Source organism: Ptychodera flava, chromosome 15, assembly GCF_041260155.1.
Source record: "Ptychodera flava strain L36383 chromosome 15, AS_Pfla_20210202, whole genome shotgun sequence".
In the NCBI taxonomy this organism is placed as follows: domain Eukaryota; kingdom Metazoa; phylum Hemichordata; class Enteropneusta; family Ptychoderidae; genus Ptychodera; species Ptychodera flava.
Window position 1 is genome coordinate 19,760,901 of NC_091942.1, and position 26,756 is coordinate 19,787,656.

General features: G+C 41.9%; 1 protein-coding gene across 5 annotated transcripts in view; it reads left to right on the top strand.

The window, feature by feature from the left end:
- The window catches only part of LOC139151451 (uncharacterized), a 53,216-nt gene extending 33,321 nt beyond the window's left edge, over window positions 1–19,895 (top strand). For 2 of the 5 annotated variants that reach the window (XM_070724274.1, XM_070724275.1), the window contains exons 3-6: window positions 470–1,361; window positions 2,593–2,715; window positions 17,188–17,294; window positions 18,014–19,895. In XM_070724274.1, the coding sequence (XP_070580375.1) occupies window positions 968–1,361; window positions 2,593–2,715; window positions 17,188–17,294; window positions 18,014–18,271 (882 nt within the window). In that variant the 5' untranslated portion in view covers window positions 470–967 and the 3' untranslated portion in view covers window positions 18,272–19,895. Of the gene's footprint in view, window positions 1–469; window positions 1,362–2,592; window positions 2,716–4,047; window positions 6,150–12,062; window positions 12,765–14,148; window positions 14,199–14,636; window positions 14,837–17,187; window positions 17,295–18,013 lie in introns of those variants that run through there. The other 3 variants (XM_070724272.1, XM_070724273.1, XR_011556430.1) reach the window with 2 other exon arrangements.
- Window positions 19,896–26,756: the final 6,861 nt, after the last annotated feature.

Genomic DNA, 26,756 nt, shown 5'->3' on the forward strand with positions numbered 1-26,756 from the left:
AGGGCGCGGAGAAAAATATGCCGGAAACATCCTGATATCTCTGATATATATGTCTAGTATATTAAAGTCATGCACAGGAAGGGCGTGCTGAAAAATGTCTGATATATTAAAGTAATGCGCTCGAAGAGCACGCTGAAAAATATTGAACATACAGATATCTCTGATATATGTATGCCTGATATGTTAAAGTTGGCGTGCTGAAAATATGTCTTATTATTAAAGTTACGCGCCCAAAGGGCGCGCCGAAAAATGCAACTGGATGAAATTTGTGGCTGACACGATGCATTTTAGGCAATGATGAGCCTGTGTCGAAATTCAAAAACACACTGACCCCCCTATTGGGCATTTCAAAAACATGGTGACCCCCTATCACCAAAGTCAAAAACAGGGTGACCCCCAATGAATCCACCGACCCCCAGGCCGAAGAAACTGACCAGTCCCTTACCTCTTTTTATTTCTTCGTGTCAAGGAACCCTGTTTGTGATGTTCTCACTATCAAGTACAACAGCGACAACAACGCCAACAGTGACAACGGGAACACCTATATTGACAGACGGTACTACAGCAACATTGACAGTTTCTACAACGTAGACGATGTTACTTCCGTGGCAGATACTTCAACGGCCGTAACTACCGGACAGCCCTCTGCGGCGGCTATAACAACTGACGGTACCACCATGCAGTCGACAACTTCAGCTGACAGTACAACACCCATTGCCTCAACGACGGCGACGACGGCTGCAGCGGCGACGACAGCTGCAGCGGTGACGACGGCGGCAGCGACGACTTCACAAGCTACGACTACTGATGCAACACGCAGGCTGCTACGACGGGGGCATCGGGACAAACGTCAACGATATCAGAGACGACGCAAGGCGGAACAACCGGTGGACTGACGACGACCATTGGTCAATCCACAAACGCCGTGTCGACAAAAGTCTCAACAGCCGCTGGCGCCGACACAACAATGGCCACATCAACACCAGCCGCACATTCGACCAGTGCGAACGCGCCAACGACACGGGGAACCACAGTCGTCGACTCGACGACCATGACGAACACTGACGCAACAACCACTTCACTTGCGCAAACAGTGACTATTACCACCAATGGCGATACGTCAGCGGGACCGGACACGACGGCACTTGCCTCAACGAGCAACAATGAGACCCCGACATCTGCAGACAACACCAGGACGACGGAACAGCAATCCGGACCCACTGCATCGACGTCAGTAACGAATACAGCGACCGTCAGGACGACATCGCTTCACAGTACAGAAAATACGACCGATATACAGACGACGCCATCGGACAACCAGACGTCAACAGGCGACACAACAATGAATGCAGGAACGACAGGTAAATGGATAGAAAATTTTATGATCATTTAATCCCGCCTTTTTCACTATAAGTGCACCCATTAAAATAATCTCATTGATTACTGAAGTAAGCTTATAAAGTCATGACAGGTAGGTAGTTAAAAGAGCGTGGGTCTTCACTTTGAAGTGATAATGTTTTCTTGCACAAGATTATCCACTGTTTGGTCCGGTCAACCATTGCAAATAACTTCACCTTAGATGAAAATAAACGAGTGATTCGGAGTGAAAGAACAATATTCACAGACAGTCATTTTGTCTCTATGGTCTCATTTTGTCTCTATTGTCGGACATCCCCCGAAACTCCCTCACAGTTGAAAGTGCCGGATTGTCAGGACATTTTCATCGAAATTAAGCAAGTTCGTTTTGATTTTGCATGGCGAAACATGGCGTCACACTAAATATGGGTAGAAACCGCTGGTTGGCTATTGGTTAAATAATTGTTTGTAAACAGAAACATTGGGACATACGTAAGTGACGACCCCCGCCCTTTAAACAGCGTGCGAGTGTGACTGACAGATGCACGAGTGGACGCACTTAGAGATCGCTCCATTAGCTCATTCGATAAATTACTGAACTTAAAACTCTCGATAAGCGGTTCTCGTCTCGAGCTGTCGATTAGTTCATATCTATGTAGGATCTGCGTTTTCGGAAATGAAAAGCAAGTTAGATGAAAATGGCTGGCGAAAACTGGATGAACTAACGGACAAAAAAACTGTTAAAATTTCTGGCATTATTGCCTTGCCTATAATTTTCTGCTGATGACATAGAGCATGCATTTTCCTAAAGCAACGTAAAGCTCTTGCTGTAAGCAAAGTAAACATACAAACAAGCAAACATAAACTGTAAGATACCGATGTGTGAGTAAATTATATCATGCACCGGGTGCATCATGCTTTATAAGTTCCCGCACACTATTAAGAGCCACCGATACAGTGCATTTCGGGCAATCCTCAACTGGTTCTAACTTCTGGTGGACCCCTTCGACCATTTTGCCCAGCATGCTATCGGCGCTTCTATGGTAATTTTACATCTTTACCGGGTAAGATCTACGTTAAGGTACGACCTTGGGGAGAACAGGGATAAGTACAGAGGCAACGCCACTGTGGTAAACCCACTCACCATCGAAGATGCTTAATACGGAAAGAAAAAAGGATCCCACTACTTTCTTACTCCTACTGTCTATGCTTCTACCACTGATAATACCACAACAGGGTCAAGGGTTCCTGGAGATCCCACAGCAAGGTCAGATCCTGTGACGACAAAGATAACAACGCCGTTTGAAACAGTGAGGCGCGGGAACAGCACTGCAAGCTCAACAGAAGGGACCAGGACAGGTAAAGAACGTTCCCAATCTCAGTACTTGGAGCACGAGCACAAACAACTAGTTCATCACTGCACGGTGCACACAGTGTGTCATTTCACCTTCTTGTCACTACTCTGCATGAACTGCACCCGCACTGTTGCAACATTGAGTTTGATGACGTAAATTTGAACTCCCTGGCACTCTTGCAAAGTGGACGATCAGGCAAAACAAAAAACAGGATGTCGTGAAGCTTGGCTGGTGACGGACATTATATCTTTCTTTGTAGTCGTTGTATTCTTCATGTACAGGATTTGAGTCATGAAGCACATGAATATTCGAAAAGTTCAGTATTTCTGGAAAACATTAAATTCAAGAAGTTTTGATGGTATGTAAAACATCATGCACATGCACTACCATCAACGTGATCTGAGGATTGAAAAAAAGGGTTATATCTTACAGTCTTGTATATAGACAGGGGAAATAGTACAAAGTGTCCGTTGCCGTGCATTTCCTTAGTCTTGCTGCAAGTCTGTTGGCATATCATTATCAAATTAGAATAAATTGAAGTTACGGTAATAAACTTCAGCCGACTGTCACATTAGTGGTAGGCTGCTGCATAGATCGTTTGGTGAACACGTTGGCCTTGCCAGCCAGTAGCAGCTGCCATGAAAAGCCAAGCGACAGGGGCCAGTCTACAGCAACCTCACAATCACTCAATTGTTCCCTGCAATTGTTCCCTTGTTCTGTCGCCTAGACCGAAAGTGAGGCTACGAAGGCCGAAAGCGAGGTCAAATATGGTCGTCTTGCCTCGCTTTCGAGTCTCGCAATGTCGTCTGGGTAACCGATATTTTCACATTCAGACCCACACATTCTGAACAGCGCACATTTCACAAAACTCCCAAATCGCACGCGTTTGCAAATAGCTGGAACGAACGGGCGTAAATACACTCCTCTGTGCGATGCACGGTTTTCAAATACCGATGTGTGCGCCGGGCAAAGTGAGCTACCTCTTCTCAAGCTCTGTCTCTCGAAATGACGTTTCATCCCACTACTCTGTGTTTTTCACAAACTTTTCTGCCTTCCTTCCAAAGACCACGCGCGTACCACACGTGGTTTCGGTCACAGTATCTACATCACATCACAGTACCGGTATTAAGCCGTCACCCAATCTTTATGCATGTTTATTTACAAATTATAGTCTTTGTTTTCCGATGAAATTTCCATTGGAGGAGAGACTGTGCTTTCCGACTCGGAGCAGAGAGCTATTCCTTTTTTGGCGGTTGATGGATTTTGAGACTAGCTGCTTCGTCATTTCAATACTGTTACTTGATTGAGAAATTCCTGATTTCTGACGCTACAACAGACGATACGAGTGTGGCAACGGAGACGGGACAACTAACCACCTTCAACACCGACCAAACCACAAAACAGCAGACGATGTGCACTGGTACTTCCACTTGCGACACTGTGACGTCGCCGACGACTTTGTCATACCCATCTCACACAAGATCGACATCTTCTGTCGATCGGGAGACTACAATGGTAGACCAGAGTATGTCACCCGTAGTTGAAACGAGGGCGACTACTGTGGATGACGTCACCACTGGGCCCTACACCCCTACAGTTGTCACAACAACTCTTGTAGCTTCCACGACAACTGACGAATCTAAAGCCGCCGGTACCTATGATATACTGAGCGAAGCGAGTGCCAGTGAATCTTTCTCAACATCTGCAACCGAAACCATCGCCACAGACGTGACCAGAGCAAGCGGAGAAACGCCACAGACGAGCGTTCAAATCTTCCGTAGCAATAACGAGAGAAGAATCGACGCACGTTAAGTCTACGGCTCCGTTTATCTCGACAGGACACTCCATGCATTACTCAAGCGTCATGACATCTTCATCACCGAAAGCACGTACAACTTTGTCATACCCATCTCACACAAAATCGACATCTTCTGTCGATCGGGAGACTCCGATGGAAGACCAGAGTACGTCACCCGAAGTTGAAACGAGGGCGACTACGACGGATAACGTCGTCACTGGGCCCCACAACCCAACTGTTGTCACGACAACTCTTGTAGCTTCCACGACAACTGACGAATCTAAAGCCGCCGGCACCTATGATATACGGAGCCATGCGAGTGCCAGCGACCCTTTCTCAACATCCGCAACCGAAACCATCGCTACAGACGTGACCAGAGCAAGCCGAGAAACGCCACAGACGGCGTCAAAATCTTCCGTAGCGATAACGAGAGAAGGGTCGACGCACGATAAGTCTACAACTACGCTTGTCACAGCAGGGCACTCCACTCATGACTCAAGCGTAATGATGACTTCATCACCGAAAAGCACGTACCGTCTCCTGCACCGACTGTACCGCGGAGCAAACCTCGGACACAACCACACGGGCGCTTCTCAGTCGCCGACAGCAACACCTATAACTTCCACAGAAGCAACACACAAATCAACGAGCAATCTTGCCCCCGTCGAGCTCACCACACGCGCCACATCAAGCCGGCTTGCGACGTCGCAGGTAATGACAACAATCGGCGTGACAGCAACGACATCACCGGACGGAGAAACTGATCAAAGCATTGCCCCTGCGACAGAGTTGACGTCCGTTACCTCAGCTAAGGGCAAATCTGTTCCGCCCTCGACGGTGATAGCAACATCAATAGCTACACCCAGCGCAAAAGCGACTCCTACGACAAACACAAATTTAGCAACTGTAGGAAAAGCACACCTTCCACAGTGTCGCTAACACAGACCGCTGAAGTCACCACAACGTCCGCAACATCACCAAAAAGGCGGACCGCAACTCCTGCAGTGACCAGAAGTACCAAGGTAACAACGCCGACAAGAAGAACATCTTCCATTTTCCAACCCAGGACAAGTTCAAGACGAAGAGTAGGTAAATGTATAGCGCCTGAAATCTCTGATATTGAATGCCAACAATGCAGAGTTTAATCGATGTTATTACAAATTTTAAATATGCATGATACTTAAAATAGTGACAAATGACCTAAACTTATTACGACACTCGGAAAGATAGCCTCAACTTTGATTATGCGTGGAACACAAATTCCGGCGGTCTGCGACAGATTTATAGTCAGCAGGGAAATGAAAAGGTTTGAGCCACTGAGAAAATATTCTTAACTGATTTATAAACAGTAATAATTATCTTGGCTAATGGGCATGCGAATGAGTGAGTGGATGCATGAATGTGAAGACAGCGGCAGGATAGAATGTTGTCAAGGTTTCTGGACCAAATAATCTTAGGAAAGTCGGGTCATGACCCTTCTATGAGAACTGCATACTTAACTGCACTTTTACTTTTTAATCTTACATCATCGGTTCAGAGAAGACTTTTCAGCGCGCTTACCTGATAAGTCGAGACTGTTGTAACGTCTGATTTTGTTGACCGATATCTCATGATCTTCTGACAAAGTCTTAACCTTTCACTAAAGCTGATTTTTTCCCTATCTTGCAGGAGTGACGCCTACACTTAAGAACGGGCAAGCCAGGAAAAGAGGGAGCCCTCTGGTGTTGATCCTGACCTTCTGCATAGTCACCTTGCTAAAGGAACTCAAAGAGTGAAAAGCCGTGGAAAGCTCCTCGAAAAAAAAAGTTGTCAACTTCAAAACTCGCTCGTCTTTCCAACAACCCGCATAGCAATACCGCACCATCCTCGATTCACACACCTCGTCGAGAATCGCTCTTGTTGTTAACTACACAGAAAATAAATTTGATGCATCGAAAACGTCGAACTTTCAACGGCTATTTGATGAAATGTAAAATAAACACTATCCAACATATGATAGCTTTTACACAACAGTTTGGCCTGTATTTCTTTGGCCGCTACAGGTAATAGTATATTGAATACATTCATCACATCTCCTACAATCCTTTAACTTTGATCACAGAAGAGCATTCTAGAAATGTGAAAAAAGCTACAGAAGCTGTAACTTTCTACAATTTATTTCATGTTTCAAAATGTTTTCTCTTATCATTTACAGCTTCTTTGTCTACTTCCTGAAATTTTGTGTTTTGCTAGTCAAATGCGTAGTGTCAGTGTTACGTGCATTGCTATTGTCGCCAATTGGACCCAGGACCTAAATTCGATTAGGTCAAGAAAAATAAAGTTTGTTTCTCATCCTCCAGATCCGCCACGTCAACCTTTTTTCTGCTCATGGGGAAATAAAATGACAAAAAAACCCCGCAAGAATACGTGTCGATAGTGCATAACAGAGTGTTGTATAAAACAGAACTGTAAACAAAATAACTGACACTAACATTCCATTCAGAACTGTACACAATGTCACTGTTATGCTGTCAAAACTGTGCATTACTGCACTAGCTTGAAAGTCAAACTGCAGAATTGTTGCTATACAAAAATACTAAAGCAACTCTGCTGTGCATTTATCTTTACGTGCATTCCTATGTTGTTTTCATGGTTTTTTTTTGCGCGTTCTTGTTGGTTGAAGAATAAAAAAAATTGAGGAGCAAAAAAAAAAAAAAAAAAAATAAACCGCGTCGGCGGCGCATGAATTTTGCAATATGTCTAGGATGAGAAACAAACTTTTTATTTTTCTTGGCCTTACCAACAGTAACAACGCACCATGCAATCAATGTTGTCAAGCTTAATACTGGATAGTTTAATATGTTGTCATATATAGGGCAACAAAGTACTGCTGATTCATTACACAAAACCCTGACAAAATACAAAGTGAAGCGCAAAAACAGAAAACACTAGAAAAACCATAAAAAGAGAAAAAACGAATACGCGTACTCAAATGACGTTGGGGGCGTCACCCGACCGATGAGAACCGGCTGCAATACCACAGTTGCTATAAATTAACATGTAAAGGACTCTCATTTGCAGATCCTCATTTGGCACCTCACACTGCAGTTTAAGAAACCGAGAACCAGGATACCAAAGAGCGCCCCAACGAGGCCTTGTGGTCACGTCAAGACCTCTAATCTCGCAATCGTTACGTTTGCTTCTGTAATTCGACATAGCCTCTATGAAAATAGGGTCGCAGAGCATCATGCCTTCAAGATAGTAATCGTCATTGAAATTGAATATTTTGATGTTTGTTTTATTTCTCGGCATTTTCTTTCCGAGACTAATTGTTCGCTATTCTATGGTGCAGACAGGCGTATCTCAGTCACACATTTCCTACTGTGCACTGTTTGGTTCTTTCAGCTAGTTTTTCCCATACGATCTGCACCGTATATTATACTCAAATATTACGCATATAAATTTTGTAAGACTCCTATTAAAAAGATACTGTTTCGCTGGATGAAAACTACTGCTAAAGACTTCCACAAAGTATAGACAGACTATTATTGTAATCGGCTCGAAAAAAACGAAGAACCATTTTCCGTAATCTCCTTATCTCGATCACTTGGTTCCTCATTCTGAAGTAAGTACTGTATGAAGTAGATTGCTATGCAATTAATTAACTTTTTCTAAAATTGTCCTTATTAAATCAGCTTAAGCATTCAGATGCCATAAGTCATCAGTTTATTTATCGGTGGAATAGTGGAGAGAATATTGAATGGCTTTTTACTGCGGAAAATCCACGTCTTTTGGATATTATTAGTCACATTTCAAACACTAAAATTAAAAAATGTCCTTATTTACACGAGCGATTCATTACCGCCATTTGCATTTATTGCCGAGTCTAAAGCCCGCCACCATGGTGATAAATGCATTCATAGGCAGTTCTCTGACGTAACTAATAAATAATTCAGGTCTTTCTTGTGAAACTATTTCACACTTATTTACCGAGTGACATACAATAATACTTAAGTGCTAGTGACGCATTTTCCCTTTTTGGCATAAATGCAATAAATATTTCTAATATGACACCGAGTGTGTGCCTGTACAGGACACCTTATAGAAATGCTGTAGCAAAACGTGTCATCCTGCCAAAGAGTGATAGATGATGTGTTTCTCGTATAATGTCCTAATATTTTCTGCCATTGAAAGACAGCTAAGTATTCGAAAAACTTCAGGGCGAAAAATCTCTTACGATTTATCAGTTTTTTATAGGGTTCTTGCTCTACCTTCCTGACTGCTAAACAAGGATTTTACATTTAATATATTATGTCAGCTTATATCTGTCGTTTAATCGGGAGACTGCTACAGTACCTGGGAAAAACGGGGCTTATTGGAGGTAAGAGTAATATGCTTCAAACTTTGGCGTGAATGGCCTAAAGGAAATGTTTCCACATTCAGGAAGTCCAACCAAAGGAAAATGAATGTAACCGATTGTAAACTGTATCGCAAGTCACCGTGACGTGGCATTTGCCGGTTCAGGAACCTACCAAATATAGTGATATCGGATCTTTATCATATATATAGTAAATTTTACATCAAAATGAGGCTGTGACCTCGACTTCGGCTGTTGCTAAGCGATAATCACTCACCAATATGGCGGCCAGTATGAAACATATTTTCTGTTGATTTCTATCGCAAATAAATTTATTCTTTAAACATACAGTTCGGATAGCTCGTGCTCTGTTTAACCCCTTTCTAAAATAGACTATATCTGGTAGACATTCGTCACTTGAAGGCATTTACCGTATTTAGTAAGTTCCCAGACTTGCAGCCACTTTTGATCGATTCACAGGGCTACTGAATAATGGTACAAATTAGGATGAATCAAAGCGATGACGCAACACTTTCTTTACGAATGGATCGGGCCCAACTTGAAGCAGCGATGAGCCGGCGTATGTCGGTCTTCAGCGATAAAAAAGTATGGTAATTCTCACATGCGAGGAATCAATATTATTAAGAGGTATCCAGAGAATTGGCCTTCCATTCAGCAAGAAAAACTTAAAAAGTATTCTTTGAATATTGTAGTAGTTATACAAGAATGTTTGTAATTAAAGTGCTGTGTATTGTAAATATAGTTATACATTGATTAAGATGAAACATTATAGACATATGAGAAGAGAATGGTTTTTTAAATAAATTTGTGAAGCTCTCCTTTTTACTCATATATATTTTACGCAAAGTGTAGTTGCATTTTAAAGAGACTAGTGTAGTACAACGAATTGACTCAATCGCAAAATTTCTTAGAATTGCAACGGTACGACTTCCGGATGTTGATTTGCTTGACCAATGACGCATAGCAAAGCCCGACATCGCCTTCACGGAATCCATGAGTCGAACAGTTCACTCTGAAAGGCCTTGGCGGGCCATATGACGTCACAATGGAGAGAGCCAGGCGATAGGACCGTACAAGGTTAGGCAGCGCGATTCAGACAACGATAGGGCGTCGTCGCCACGCTCTTCGTTCAGTAACAATTTCTTTTCTAATAAAAAATTAACTTTATTCACTCAAGATGACACACGGTCTGTTGTCTTTGGGAGGTGCTGTCTTTACGGTTAGCATCATGTAAACGGACAATCTTTCAGGAGATGATGATGATAATGATGATGACGTGATGAACGTCACTGTACAAGACGTTGGTATTACTTCAGGCCGCAGGTTCAAAGGCCAGAACTTAACATTTTGTGTCCATGGGTACAACATCACACATTTACTTCAATTCAGTCATTATAAGACTTTGCTGTCAATCAATTAAGTTGAATAAAGTTGACCATAGAGAAGATCGAGAGATGTCTGGCGTTGTTGTGCTTTCTGTTGCAAGATATCACGAATTGGACAAATTTGACTTGTATGATTATATAACATAATTTATCACCTCCATGACTACTATAACACAGTGTTGACGACACAAAATTTGGTACTTCGCGTGCAGGAAACGGGAAGAAGAAGTGTTAACAGAGTCCCACGGAACACGGAGAACTCAAATAAACCAAATAATTCAAATTACAAACGTGGCCTAAAATCTATTGCTAAGGTTGAAATCTAAGTAAAACATTCAATTGAAAGATTGTTTTTTCCAAAACAGTTATAAATTACTTGATCATCAAGGATGACGTCATCCAACTCTATCGTTGTTGTAAAAATGTTAACTTGTAAGATTAATTACTCAATAAATCAGAGTCACATCGTATCTTTTTTTCACTGGCTCTGTCGATGTCTAGGTTGTTTTTGGAGGAGGGGCCGGGGGGAGGGGCAGAAGTTGACGTCACCGCCAAGATTACGAAAGCCCTGTGGCTGTTTTCTTTCCATAAGTTTTGAAGGCATGGGTCGATATTGCTTTTTAGCATCCGATCAGGACGTCTCAAGCACAACTTTCACGGTTTAAACAACACAGAGTTTCGGATTAATTACACTTCAAACGTACTGCTACTCAAAATATCGCCTGTATATGGGTCCGGTTTAATATTGGTCAATCATTTACCGAAATTCAACAAACCGCTGATTGAAGCTCTCTCAAGTACATGTTTGACCGTCGCCTCGTTTGGATCATTCGACTATGAGTGAGAGATTATTTATTGAGACTTAGTATTCTTATGGAAGCTAGTGTTGAAACAATCTTGTGTTTGAGAAGTCTGGTGGTCTTACAGTTAAAGCGTCAACGTCACTGTGCACGTGTAAGCAATACCCATGGTCCGAAATTCGCATTCTGCATAGTACACACAAACGAAAAACAACCGGATACAAACCAAATATAGAGAATATTAAATAAAAAAACCGATTTGATTATTTGCCTTTGTCTACCGGACTGGACATTTTTCGCAGAGTTCAAGTTCAGATCTTTTGAATAGCAATCGAGTAGACCTTAGGGAAAGTCCATTATTGCGTGGGGATGGGCAAGTCATCATTAAAAACTTTTCTACGGAGTAGAAATTGCTATTTTTAATGCCATAATTCCCCTTTTAAAAGGTCAAACGAGGGTCAATCAATAAAGGAAGTATAATTTGGAAATTCGAAAAGAAGTGATTGCCCATTATCATCGTTAATATTGATGAATCTGAGAAAATGACGATAGCCATGGAAAGTTTAGGCGGTTGTTCGTCGGAGCAAACGTGTGCGCATGAACAGGGATTGATAACATATATAATTTTCGGGTTGATACAAATGAATAAAATTGTTTTCCGAGATTCTTTGATGAAAGAGTTCCTCGTTGCTGTCTCGACGCATTTCGATTTAGGGTAGTGCATGAACATGATCTGAATGCGACGTCCAGTGAATTTTTCCACGAGGAATGTTTCCATATTTGTATGTAAACCTGTTGTTTTGTCATTGATAAGATGTGTCAGAAGTCAAGGGCCTCCTACTCAGTCCGCAAAATGATGGACTCAATAATTACTCATCATCCCGTTAATATCTGTGTTAGTATATGCTACGTTCATGTTCAGAATACCGTACTATGTGTGACGGACAAGGTCACAATTAATTCATGCCCGGATGGGGCTTGTTTTTTGTTAGTGTTCTGTTGCTTTGACTCTGATTTCTATCACCGATAACAATTCGCACAAAACGGTATATTCTCAAAATATCACCTTTCCGTCTTCCGACATATGACTCGGATTCCACCACTCCTGCGTCCGGTTCTTTCCGTCCAGCGATGATTGTTTCCGTGACGTCGCTGTTGTTTACCTTAGTTACAGGCAAACAAAGTTGCGATGGAAATCTCACCGTTGGTCGCCAGCGCTATCGGAGAGGGCGATATGCGGCGATTGCGTAACTCCAACACGTTTCATAAGATCGGGGCGTGATACGGTCCTTGCTGACTGTAGATAAAAATATAAAAAAATGAAGTACGTCTTGTATGATTTGATCAATTTTGATACTTTAACTGTTGAAGCTTCGTGTGTCATAATTTCGTATCAAGGCGAAGTCGACGTCACGCACAGAAATATCGAAACTGTTATCCAGAGATCTAGAGAGTCGCAATAAAATGTGATGTCACATCAGTGATACCCAAAACCAATCAGAGTAAAGTTTGGTGTTGGAGTTTACGCCACCGACTTTTGTTTACTCGTTTGCTATGGCAAAGGTAACTATATAGAATGGCTTATCTTGGGGAGGCAGTGCTATCGGCCCGCATTACGAAAAGTCGCAGATCGGAAGAAGGTTTAATCGACGGAGACTGCCGGCATACGTGAGCAGAGCCGCTGGATTTCGAAGTGGTGACACTGCATTAAAGGTAAGCCACTTAACTTTGCTTTCCTTGAAGTTTTAAACTGGTAATGATCAAAAGATGATAGTTCACAAACTTCGAATTGAGCTTTTGTTTGCCAGTTAAAGATTTTAAGACTTCGTAATAAAACAGTTTGTGAGTGTGTATTGTCGGTTATACAAAAATTAAAACTATAGGAACGAGGTCTTTGAAAAATAATGAAATGAAAAGTCGCTCTAACATACATCTACAAACGTTACGGGTCAGCCCGCACATCCTTTTTTAGAACTGAACTAACACATGTTTGTCAGTCTTAGCTTGCTAGTTGGTTTACGGAAATTTTGGAATTCGCACCCTGCAGTTAAACGTTACTGTATTTTAGCACACAATGTGTCCAGTACATTTCGGGGGGGGGGGGGCAGCAATTACCAGCCAGTCAATTTTTAGAATTTGTCGCGAAAATGAAAGACGTGTTTGCATGTGATTATGCTATTGTAACGTATTTTTAGTACGATTTAGATTTGGGCGGGGGGGGGGTGGGGGTGGGAGAGGGGGCACTAAAAACTGTCCGCAGCTGGCCTCCACCAACAAGTTGGTATTTTCCCCCTTTTTCCCTTCTCCCCTCTCCCACTAGATATCTCCCCGTTTTCCATCCCCGAACTGCAAGTTTTTCAACCGCCGTCTCTTCACCACGTGTGTTTACCAATCCAGATGACAAATTTCCGAAAATAACCGAATCATACTCAGTCTCTGCCTGTTCTTCTAAAGCTGCCCGCCGAGCAAAAAATTCCCCGCCAGCCTATGGAATACCAGCCCGCCCGTTCTACCCATTGATACAAGATACAATTTCTCGATCGTTGTCCGAACTTGCCAAGAAATCGCTTGTAATACGAACACCTCTGTCATGAACAAGTTTTCTGGATTCTCCAAACTCTAACACTGCATTCTGTCCACCTGCTGCAGCTTGCATCTTCCCTTCCTTTGGTTATGTCTACTGTACAATGCCTTGATTGTCGTCACCCTTCGATGTCCGCAATTGTCTGACAGGCGCCAAATCGACTGGTCTAATACTTGTCTGTTCGTCCACATTTTGTCGTCCCTCTTTGCACTATTCAGCTTCAGTGGTGTAAATTATTAAAACCGTAAAACCACGCGTCTGCATGTCGATTACATCATATATTTATCTATTGACATACCTGCATCTAATTTGCAGCTTTTACTTTCCAAATATTTGTTTTTCACAAAAATTCCGCGCCAACACGAGGAGGATGCAATCTGTGTACATATATTCAGTAATTGCAGGACAGGGAGGCAGACGAGCAGAAAGCCAACTCCATATATATTATGACCTTTGAACTGAGATCTGTGACGTCTGCGCATTTGATAGCATTCCTGTTTTCTTCTTCCTCAGATCGGCTACCATGATGTCTCCTCTCAAACATCTCCTTGCATTTGTAGTAGGTAAGCGAATTCACATTTCGATGGTCTGGAGCTATAGACACAAGCCTGGAAACTTGAATGAAATTGGAAGACAGAATTTTCATGAATGGGACTTTTTGATTGTTGGTCGCAATGGGTTGAATTTGTGGTGTCTCCAAAGAGAGTCTTAGCGTTGTACGAGGTCGTGGGTGGTGATTTTTCCGAGAAATTTGTGTATATTAAAGTATGCATACACTAGCAATTATAGATGGGTTGTCCATTATTAAAACTTATTTTCGTATTCATACTGGTGACTGGTATTGTATTTCTTAAGTTTATATTGCCTAAAATGTACCTCGACGTGATGGAATGTTCGTGTGTGATTTGAAGACCTCCTCATTACGATTACCCCTTCCTTATCAGCTGCCCTACTCGAAGACATTGACACGTATTTTGACCCCAAGCCGTGTTTCCTTTCAGTTTGCTCCGTTGAATTTGACGTCGTCGAAGGGCAGAATTCAACCCTTGCCGCCAACGTGGACCCAACGATGTAGACAATTCCACAGACATTTATACCACAGACATTACCGTGATCGGAAACTCGACCGCCGTCATCGGAACAACGCTGGCAGACGACAACAGTACCGCTGTGACGACCGACGCAAGGCTCACCACCGTGGGTAGGTACCCCCGACACGAGAGTCGCGTCATATTGGGAAGAATGTCAAGTTTTGAACATGAATGAAAGCATCATTGAAGAAATAACTGAGAGTATATCACACTAGCTATTTACCAGGTCATAGTGCGCCATGCGTGTTTTAACGTTCCAGCTATTTCAACGCCGTGCACACTTCACAGTTCCTGTGACATTCGAAGGCCACGATTCGCCTTTGCCAAAGCTTCCTATTATAGTATTATGATGTTGCAAAACTATGTAATCTTACGTTTCAACAGTCCAGTCCCCTACAACACATTAAAGCCCGCCCAAGTACAAAACAGCGGAAACGAAAAAAACAAAAAATTGCATGTATTGCGGCGGATCTAATCAAAGGCAGATGATGTTGGCGTTGGAAAATGATAAGGGATATGCCAACAGGTCTTGGGTGGGTTTCGTCAGGATTCAAACACGCAGTTTGTGTTCGTATGCTTACACTTCGCATTTTTTTGTTTCCCATCGCTAGGCATCACACTCTTTCCCCAAATCTTCCCATTTTTCAACTGACCTTTATGTGAATATCTATTTTCCAAAACGTCAGCGTGGCTGCAGTTTGATAAAGCAAGTTTTGCAGAATTTGTTTTTTATTATCAGTACCCCTCCCAGGAGCTAATGACCTGTCCCTAAGTCTGCTCCTTGCAGGGCCTCCATGTACTACTGCCATGTTTATTTAACAATATATGCAGTATACCCTTGCAAAAATGTTATAATGCTCACAACCACAAATATTCCAGCCTTTTCATCGACATCAGAATGTGTAGACAGAAAAGATCGTGACTCGATGATTCAATAACCTCAACAAATAATAAAATCAACTCAAAATAAAATAGCAAATGAAGGGCCGTGTACAATGCCTCCGTTGCCAAGTTGCTATCTAGAAGGAATTGTTTTTCCTTTGTGTATGATTACGACAAGTCCAAACACAGATGCGCTGTCAAGCATTGTGCAGTTATGTAAGAACGGACCGATAAGGGTTATCGTATAAGAACCAACGGACGTGGTAATCAGTGGACGGTGTGTGTATTTGATCTTTCACAAAACATAATGTAGAGGGCGCACTGTATATGTGAATGCCAATGACTGAACCCTGTGAATTGTCTAATTGATTGACTGATCGATCGATCGATAATTGATTGATTGGTTACGGTCACTGCATACGCATGCGTCCCCACTTGGCATAGACGATCATGTCGCTTGCACGTCGTTGATTATACTTCGAATACTTTTTAATAATATCGCACTACAACCACCTGTCTCACAGCTGTAGACTAGCCACCATCACCGTGTCCCTGGCGTAACGGTATGCACACTGCACATTGCATCATTGCACATCAACTCACTGTCATTTGCCTGTCACTCATATGAATACCCACGAATCGCACTCATACTAACTTTTTTGCTGGTATTTCTACATGACTTGAAGGTAAGGAAACAGTATTGTCGCCTTCCCACTTTGTCTCTACATCACAAACGACCTCATGGCCACCATCCACTCATTTCCTAGCCTCCCATCCTGAGAACACAGCTCTCTCTCTTTCCGTCACGGACGAAACCACGAGACGATTTGTATCATCAGCCATACCGGTGGCCTGACAAAGATGACTGAAAAGTCTCGTTTCCAGAGATACGGCATCTATCTCGACAACCGCCCGACATTCCACCAAAAGCCGCGCCGCAACACGGCCCTATGATTACTTCCAAACGATCTGGCTTCCTGCCTGCCAACAACACAGTACAATAGCAATTACTTTCACCATCGCATCCCGAAGATCACAACACAACACAAGGGTACAATGCCCGTAGCTGCAGCTTTTTTAATCATCTTTTCCGAAATACCATCCAGTCTTCCTCTGCACGTTCTCCCAAGTAGCTTCCAAAGGCAATTTCATCTCCGTCACTGTCAATAGTACCGTTCCGTAATTACGTGTGATGTGGCCGCCACAAGTATCTGTATTTCCACCTGAAGCCTAGTTGTAGTTTCTAAACTATCTCCATGCGCTTTTTTCCAAAAGACTTGACTCAGTGATGTGTTTTAGAAGGACCTGTAACTATACGTCCTAATGTTGTGTTCCCTGAGCGAAAATATAAGGTCCAGTGTTAAAATATAGTCGTAACATTGCAGCCAAATTTCTTCATGAAAGCAGATATAGTTATATATACGTGCAATTTTTACCAACACATTCTTGTACGGCGTAATAACAATCAAATTTGCCGAAGCGAAATCGTTAGAGAGAGGTTCATGCAGCTACCGGGGCTTTCACAGGCTGTTGTATCTAACTTCTTTCAATTTTTATGTATGCCCTGCGTTACTTATAGATTCATCGATTATATGTTATGTCTGTGACGAGAGCAACGACCAGGACTGTGGTACGGATCTCTCCTCGACCGGGGACTACAACGAGACTTGCCAGTATAACTGTTGGGTGAGTAGGTTTAGACCGTAGCGACTTTTTGCAATGCAATATAAGAAGTACTCGAATATTCCACATTGATAAAAAACTCATTAGCATAACATTTTAATATCGTAACAATGCTCATTTGTATAATTTGCATATGAATACTAATCCACCTCGCCTCTTGCACTAAGGACTTGACTTTGCTATCGATAGTTCATCGACAGAGGCCACGTTAGTTGTACCACACATGGTCATCGGTAAGATGTGATCGAAACGATCTTTTAGCGACTTGCCAACGACGGTGGCTCTTCAAACGACGACACAACAATATTGGTGTTTGTTTAAAGATAAAGTTATTCAACAAAGTGGCAAATAAAACAAATCTACATAACTGTGAATGTGTCAAGCGTTTGAACAAAATTACAATGCAAAATGACTGCAAAAAATAGTAATTTAATTCAAGATCATCATATAAATGCATTGAGTATTCAATATTGGTGTTCATATTTTTTCCTGCAGTTGAAGCGCCCTCTTTCTCTTTTATTGCAACGATTCTATAGAATGCAACGCGTTCATTTGTTAGGATATCGAGGGCAGAACGTGTAACGAAATTTTGCATATTTGCTCATACAATCAAAAAGTAGAGAAAAATTAAGGTCTGAACCAACCAGTAAGGACGGTGTTGTAATGTAACATTTTGACTATTCGCATTTTTCATGGTTGTCTTTTTCATTTTCAAATTTTAGACGATTCTTGACAGCAACGGTAATACCTCCAGAATTTGTAACGACACTTACGAAAGTGGGTCCACGTCCCTCTCCTGCGACGCAGCCTCGTCCCAAGTGTGCATCGATTCATCCGGCGTCACGGAATGTTTCTACTGCTGCAGCTCCGACTACTGCAACTCAGAGACCCTGTCAGGATCCAGCAGGCTGCCCGTGGCGAGCTTCATCACGCTCCTGGTCGCGATTGTTGTGAGCGCCACCAACGTCAGTTTTCACTGACACTCTCTTTTGTGTCTTATGCGAAAAAATAAATGTTGTAAATATAAATGATGTAAAAAGTTATTCTTAATCTAAAGCGTTCTCTCTCTTTTTTAAGATGAAGCCCGAAAATTTTATTCTTATAATACGAGATAAATAGTAAGTAAAGAAAAAATCCTCTTTTTTATGATTATTGTTTAAACAAAACTTTCAGAGAAAAAATGATATACCAGGCATTTAACATGTTGTGCAAACTCGTTTCCCTCCCAAGCTTTCATTTAACAAAATATCGGATTTGTTCTGCCATAGCTGTAACATGTGGAATACTAATGTCCTTCAAAAATACAAGCAAGAATTTCCCAACTTTTGTAAATAGCATTCCAATATGTAGTGTTCTGATTATTTTAAATCTCTTTAATTTCACTGTTTGGCCGGAACCTGACTACTGCGATAATTTGTACTAAGCTTGATGGCATTCACATGCCTATGCCACTATTTAGTTTTTATTTTCGTGAGTTTTGTGTACAGTGCAATTGTACGGACAGTGAACTTTCTTCGACGAAAAGGGCAATGACCCGAGAGATGCGACGTCAACCGGTGCACGGAAAACTGACCAATCACGGTCGAGGAACTATGACCATCACTCGGCGATGCCATGGCAACGGTGAAACGCTGACTTTGATGACGGTCGCCGAGGTTACAAAACAAACAAACAAACAAAAATAAGCGGCTCTGATAATTCTTTTTTGAAGACAAGTCAGCCGTTGTTTAGAATCGTTGAAGAAGAGGCCAACACAGGACTGTACATTGGTGGAACAAAGTGACTAAGGCGATAACATCGCCGAATTCAAGATTGTCAACAATTTTGGATTTTCCTCCATTTTATAAACGAAATAAACGACCCTGTTTCCAAAATAGGCGATATTTCGGACTGAGCACGATTGTCATTCAAGAAAACGATTTCATGTGAAACTTGTTACTCAACTACAGAACTGATCTGGAGTTTGGTTTTGATTTTCTTTCCGTGGTGAGGTTGCTCACATTCAAGAGCGAAATGAAGTAATATGCATGAAGTGGCGCAATTTTACGATTTACAGACATGCGTTTTTGATAAAAATTTTTGCTAATTGGATGAACTCCTTTTAACGCGAGATAAAATCTATTTTTGGATCTTGAATGACAGCGTGTATGGGTCTGAGAAAATTTGTACTTGACCGAAAAAAAGACAGAAAACTTGCATTTTTGTACATAATTATAAGAATAGGCTACAGTAGATTTAAAAATAATCTAAGTTTGAACCATTATGAAATTAATAGTCAGAGAAAAAATGACAGCCACCGTGTAAATAATGATTTGCTCATCGTAGGATATTGATACAACATAATAATTTTATACAAATACAATAAAATTATATGATATCAAATTTATCTTATTGTAGGCATACGTGTTCATATCCACAAACCTTTAAGACACAGTGCATACATATGTGCACTTACGCGCACGCGCCGCACACGGACGCATTTCAAGTTGCATGCTCGCGAGTGTGTTGTATAAACATCCATCTTGTATATTTTGAAATGGTGCTCGACTTTGTACTCGCCAATTATCAAGCATTGTAAATAAAAAGAAATTTTCATAATCGTTATTAATGTGTGCGTGTCATTCGGGTATGGACTAACTAACATAGACAGATGCGAGTATGCATCCAGTTGCAAGTTTTGAAAATGAAATACAACAGCTTTCCGGAGTAACCATTAACTACCGGAATTAGGTTATGAAAAGGACATCAATAACGTTCATCAGAACGCACCATTCCTCTCCCATGCTCAACGTCTGCTCTGTTTTGTAACCGTAGATATGAATTGCGCGCATTCACAAACAAAGACAAACCCACCCTCGCTGAATGCCGGCGCATCATCGACTGGATTCGGAATGACAATTACTTCTTGTTACTATTTGCTACGTCATCAAGTGTATTGAGGACCTTTTCCCTGAGTGGTCCAACAATCGCGCTTGAGCAACTTCCCCATGTTGATTTCCCCAAATTGCAGCTCGTTAGCCCGCTTAGGCTTCTAACCACCCAATCGGAGTTGACTTTTCGGAAGTTGGCAATTGAAAAACGAACCCTTTCCCAACGGTACAAGGTGGCAATTATCTTCGGTGCGGGAGTTTACCGATATCCGCTTTCTCCGTCTCTGCGTTCCCGATGACAGAGTAGAGAGCGGAGCGATGAACTCTGTGACGTCACGAATGGTGACCTATGACCCATCTGATCATGCCCCGTACAATTCGCTACCAATTGTTCTATTGGTATATATTTTAGTGCTGAAAAAAAAATTCTGTATGCCTTGTAGCTACTTTCATTTCGTCGATTGATAAGAGAAAATATCAATACAAAGCCAAAGAAAAAAGAAATAATATTGCTATAGAACTTCTCATGTGCGTTAGGTGCATAAAGCTTTCTAAAGATAATATTGTGTGATGATGACCTGCGTTGGCAGCTGAATAGTGAATGCCTGTAGAATCCACGAACTCTCTCCTAATCGCCCTCGTAAACAGCGCCCTCGCCGACAAACCAAAGTTTGTTGAAAATTCTATTTCATCGCATGTATCATTGAACGGTGTGTGTTTATGTGTGTGGGGGAGAGAGAGAGTGACGCAGGCACAAAATTGAATAACATCTATAACAGTTTAGCCAAGAACTTTTGAAAAGTTCTCCTAAAATGGAAACCTGCCTAAAATCCTCTGAAAATAGGCTCCAAACTTGTGTAAAGAATTTGACCCTTTCAGAGCCTTGACAGGCAGGCGGAAAAGACGATGGCGCGAAGTACGTGTCTGTCAGTCCATAGACGTCCACTGTTCAACAAGTGCAAGTGATGTGACGTCAAACAAGAACATGTATGATCATGGCTCGTGTCGCGCCTTCTCAGTGGAGCTCAAACTGATTATATACTTTTGCTAATAAGCCGAAGCGAATTTACCAAATTAACTTTCATATAACTCGTTAACGAAAGATGGACGCTGTCCACGGGTAGGAAAGAATACCCGATCTTAAGTTTGACGCATCGAAGAAAATACCGACATCGTCCTATCAAGCACCGCAATGCGACAGTCCACCTTCGCGATATCATAACGCCAAACGCCAAATTGCTCTCGCTCTCTCTCTCTCTCTTAAGCAGCCTTCTCAGGCACCGTTATCTCATCTGATACTAGAAGCAAATTAATGGTCAGCGCACAGAAGCTATGTAAATCTGACTTCAGCGATCGTTTCAAATGGGCGCCATTTATCACAGAATGACCTTCTGCAATGGCAGTTTATTGTTTAAAGGCAAAATGCGCACGATACAGAAATGGGTGATTCATTTAGTACTTATCTTGTTTTGAAGATATTAGTACGACACTGAATGATCACAAATATTCTAAGCCTAAGTGTGAGTGGTGTTATTTCAAAATACTTTGTCACATCACTGGAGAAGAAACCGATTCGCTTCTTGTTTCGTTTGGTTGTGCCAACCACCGGTATTAAACTAAGTCAATAGAGAGTTTGGACCTTCTCTTAAAAATATAGCCGGTATAAACGTTTGCAATGAAGGCTCTCTCATTTCTTGTCCCCGCGACGCAGACACATTCATGACATAACGAAGTTTTCGTGAGTGGTGTGTTAAAATTGAACAGTTCTAGATCTGCTGTGACGCTGAAGAATCAGGTCTCGCTGTAATTGCAACACACAGCTCAGTAATAGAAAGGAAACGCATTCAAGACCGAGTGAAGACACAATATCGGCATACACTTTGTGCCAGAAGTTATTGTCGCGTCGCCTGGCGCTCAGTTGAACCATGGAGACTTCTTAAAGTACGGATAGCTCGGTAAATTTTCATTGAATGTGTTTGCCTGCCAACATTTTATGCCCGAGAGAGTTTCTTTGTACGTTCAGCGAAGAAGTGTATTTGACGATTCCCCCGAGTGAAAACATTTATTCAGCCATCGGAATTAGAAGAATTGTAAATGGCCTCAGGTTTAATGTATACAGAAGGCCTGCACTCTTTAAGTTGCACGAACAAAATATTCCATTATGTACGACAACAAATTTACAGTAAAAGAGAGCCTCGCGACAACATAGAGAGGGCGGGAGAGAGAGAGAGAGAGAGAGAGAGAGAGAGAGAGAGAGAGAGAGAGAGAGAGAGAGAGAGAGAGAGAGAGAGAGAGACAGAGACAGAGAGAGAGAGAGAGAGAGACAGAGAGAGACAGAGAGAGACAGAGACAGAGAGAGAGACAGAGACAGAGACAGAGAGACAGAGACAGAGACAGACAGACAGACAGACAGACAGACAGACAGACAGACAGGGGACAGATAGACAGACACATAAACAGAGGACAGACAAACAGACAGACAGATAGACAGACAGACAGACATTAAACAGAGCAGACAGATAGAGAAACATAAAGAGAGACAGAAAGACAGAGACAAGGGAAAAGAAAAAGAATAATGAAACAGAGCAGACAGATAGAGAAACATAAAGAGAGACACAGAAAGACAGAGACAAGGGAAAAGAAAAAGAATAATGAGCATTGGGAAGAGGAAAGTCTTTCAAAGACAACGACCAACATAAAAAGGCAGGGAATAACAACACTTGAAGAAAACATTGGGAAACAAAGGCAGGAATGGCAAAGCGATACCTTCATAACAACCAAGTGACAAACAAGATAGAGACATACAGTTACTGTACTAAATACAATATAGGCGACGTTTTTTATGTTAATTTGAAGAGTTGCTTGTTCTAATCTGGCTTTGCGTTCGTCTAGGCTTCTCAACAGGGTCTCTGAAAGGAAACCATTCCTGTCTGTAAGTATTAGGTATTGTTGGAGTCAGCGTCAGACCCAGAGAGAGAGAGAGAGAGAGAGAGAGAGAGAGAGAGAGAGAGAGAGAGAGAGAGAGAGAGAGAGAGAGAGAGAGAGAGAGAGAGAGAGAGAGAGAGAGAGAGAGAGAGAGAGAGAGAGGGGGAGGGAGGGACAGAGACAGGCAGACAGAGACAGAGGCAGACAGACAGAGGTAGAGAGAGAGGGAGAGAGAGGGAGAGAGGGGGAGGGGAGGGATGGAGAGAGACAGAGACAGAGGCAGACAGACAGAGGTAGACAGATAGAGAGAGGTACAGAGATAAAGGGGAAGACGGAGAGGGTAGACAGAGAAAGAGAAACACAGACTGACAGAGGGAGAATTCGCAGTTTGGAGAATGCTGTGTGAGCGATGGTGAGTGGACAAGGTGAACAGACACAGGCAGACAGACCGACAGAAAGCAAGACAGAGACAAAGAGATAGACAGACGAGAATTTGAGCTGACAAGTCTTATATCCGTGAGATATTCTGGACCATTTTCTTAGACACGGACAAGATTCACAGAGTACCGGACGAAATCTCTGATGGGAGATATTGATCTGTGTATTCGTGACATTCAAGTCTGATTAGAGAGAAAAACAGTCACTTCAAAGTGTGTCTCAGTCACGTTATTTGGAAAGATCGAGACTTCAAATTGGATCAATTGTACCAAACTCTGACTAGCCCATGGTGTCTGCGGGAACTCAAATAAAATTTGAAATCTTACCGACTTTGCTTAAATCGTTAGTATCGTCGTCCCTTCCTCATTATTTATTAATTTGGCCGCAATTAAATTGATTGACGCGACTGATTTGTGTATTCTGTTTTTAGATCCCTGCTCAGACGGGTAAATCCACACGGTTCCGCCCGGGGTTCTGCCGTGTTTAGTACCGGATTCGCATAAACCCCTTGGCTTAAGAATAGTTTTTCGTACGTGCGAAACGAAAGCCGACACGCGAGCATTGTCGTTCTTTCTCAAAAGCGGCCGAAAGCGATCGCCTCTCAAAATATATATGTTGATTGCTGTGTTGTTTTCATGTTGTCGGTGATACTGTCTTTTTCATTTGCCTTTTTTTCACACGTGTTAATACTTTTGCGCTAAGACAACTGTTACACATTTTTGTAAACATTTGATGGAAAATGTAAGAAACAAACCAACAATCCAGGTAAAACATGCGATGCTAGAACAACTGAAACGAAAGAACCTGCAACAGCATCGGCGTCCGTCAGTACAGCCATTTCTGCATGGCTACCGTCTCTGGTCTAAATTCTTCTGTTTAATAACGGTTATCCCTGTCATTTATACCTCATAGTTTTACGTGCCAATCGAGATTTGTACCTAGAAAACCCCGAGACGGAACTATGGTCACATACGCTCACATATACTAGGGCGTTTTCGTTGTCCTGAGTGTGGTCTCTCCCCAGTCGATAGGGATGTACCAATCATGATATTGTTGGCGCAAAACTATACCGTATAGTCGCCTGTCGCTATTTTGAGTTTTTTTCCTGTGCCATGAAATGACTTCTGAAAATCAGAAATAAACTCGAACAAACAAAGAAACAAACATTCAAGTAAGTGAATAATTAAATAAATACATAGATAAATAAATACATAAAATACGTAAATAACGCAAACATACAACCTGAAGATCATGAATGACAAATTGACAAATAAATTTTCATTCTATGAACCGTCCCACCGCTGCAGGGCGGGACTGTGTCCTCCCGTACGCTGGGATTGTCATTAGCATAATATTCCTGAGAGGTACGAGAAATTACAGCATCGTTTTCTCTATTTGAAGGAATTAGTCAACATTCGAGTTTTTTTTAATAAGACAAACTTAATAACAACATTGATGTCAACAAAGGAGCGACTTTGACCTTCAAGAAGTTGCAGAGGGAAGCAGTTCGGAGAGGTGAGAGAGGCGCGGAGAGCGATTGACATGAGCAACCGCACGAACGCGATAAACTAACTGCGATTGGTGGATTTCTCCAATCGATACTTACGAGAGCCGCTTCTAATTATTTTGCGCAATAACGTGAAGATACTACGACGCAGTCGTCAGGAGGCGCCCGAAGGCATGCGTAATCTGCCCATGAAACCGTCGCTGGCGATCGGACGTGACCGCCAAAGAACCCATCGCCCTTCTTTATGGTTCTTTAATTCTATTACAGCCGAGCCATAAATTCGCGGCACATTAGCGAGGAACTCCGAGGGAGTCGTTAAGCTTCTCTGATAGAAGTTAAAAGATTGTGGTAGTGACAGATAGCTTTGTCAGAAAAGCCATTGTATGGCGCAGTCACCTTGATCACGTGACAGAGCACTTCATTTGGAGCAAAGAGGCCGATTTATTAATTTCGCAGTTTCATCAGTGCACACTTCAACAAGTTCGGTGGCTATTTTTTCAATATTTAAAGTTAATCCGCAATCACGTTAATGTTTCTCGCGAGAATATCGTCGGAACGGCATCAAGGACAAGGTTTTGGGGGAATTCGGAAATGCAATACCAAAAGCACGTTTGGTTTCTTATTTTCACCGTTATATCTGTTTTTGGACCACTAGGTATCCTATAATTTGGAAGACGATCAAAAAGTTTCCACACAGTCCGCGAGTGAGAAGTACATTGTTCAATGTTTAGCTAGTATGCACTGAAAAAAAAACAATCGAAGTCCTAAATTTTATCGATATTTTACACAATGACGAAAATATCATCAGTGCTATTTAATTTGGACTTTTGTTGATTAACGTGACGTCATATTAGCAATAGGGTTATCCTTTTTTGCATTTTCAACGTATAGACGGGCAAACAAACAGACGCATAATCACCGACGACAGACAAAATGGATAAAGACAGCAAATTTCTGGTACTGACAGATATTTATGTATATGCTAACGGGGTGACAGTTGCTATGACAACGGCAACGGACGGCACCCATTGTATCATGTTTGACGTTAATTTGACTTCATGCCTGACACTGATTCGAGTTCATTCTTTGTTCTAGTGAAATATTTGATTTTCTTTCCGCACAAAAAACATCGCTTGAAAGCAACTTTGTCCCAGTGAAACGTTCTCTGATATTGCCAGAGACAAAAGTCAAGCTCGGTGGAGCGAAGATTTGGAACAGAGTGGCAAATTAGGTCAAAATTTCAATATTTGAATTTCATAAACGCCACGAATTTAGGACACTGCTTCCTTTAAAAAGCAATGCTGAGCATTCAAGCCTTGATAGTAAAATATACAAACCAATAAAAAGCAAATAAACGAAACATCGAACGGACTTGTGGAAATTGAAAGATGTAGGGATCGTTCATTAGATATCTGGGGGAGTGGTACAAAGTGCGGGGAGAAAAAGTCTGAAGAATAAAAATTGCTACAAAATGTAGCCATTGCATGTTGCTTTTTGAAAACAAAATACACACGTGAAACGTGAAAATGTGGGAAAAAAATATGCAAATTTTGAAATAAAAATTGTATCGGATAAAAAAATTCGCATGAACATTCTTAGCACCCTCTCTTGAAATCTAACTGCCCGACCCTTTCTGGGAATTTTCTCCTAGGGGTGCAGTCTATCTTATAGGTCATCGTCACTGCGATGTACATCACCAAACGCACATTATCGCTGAAGTAGCTT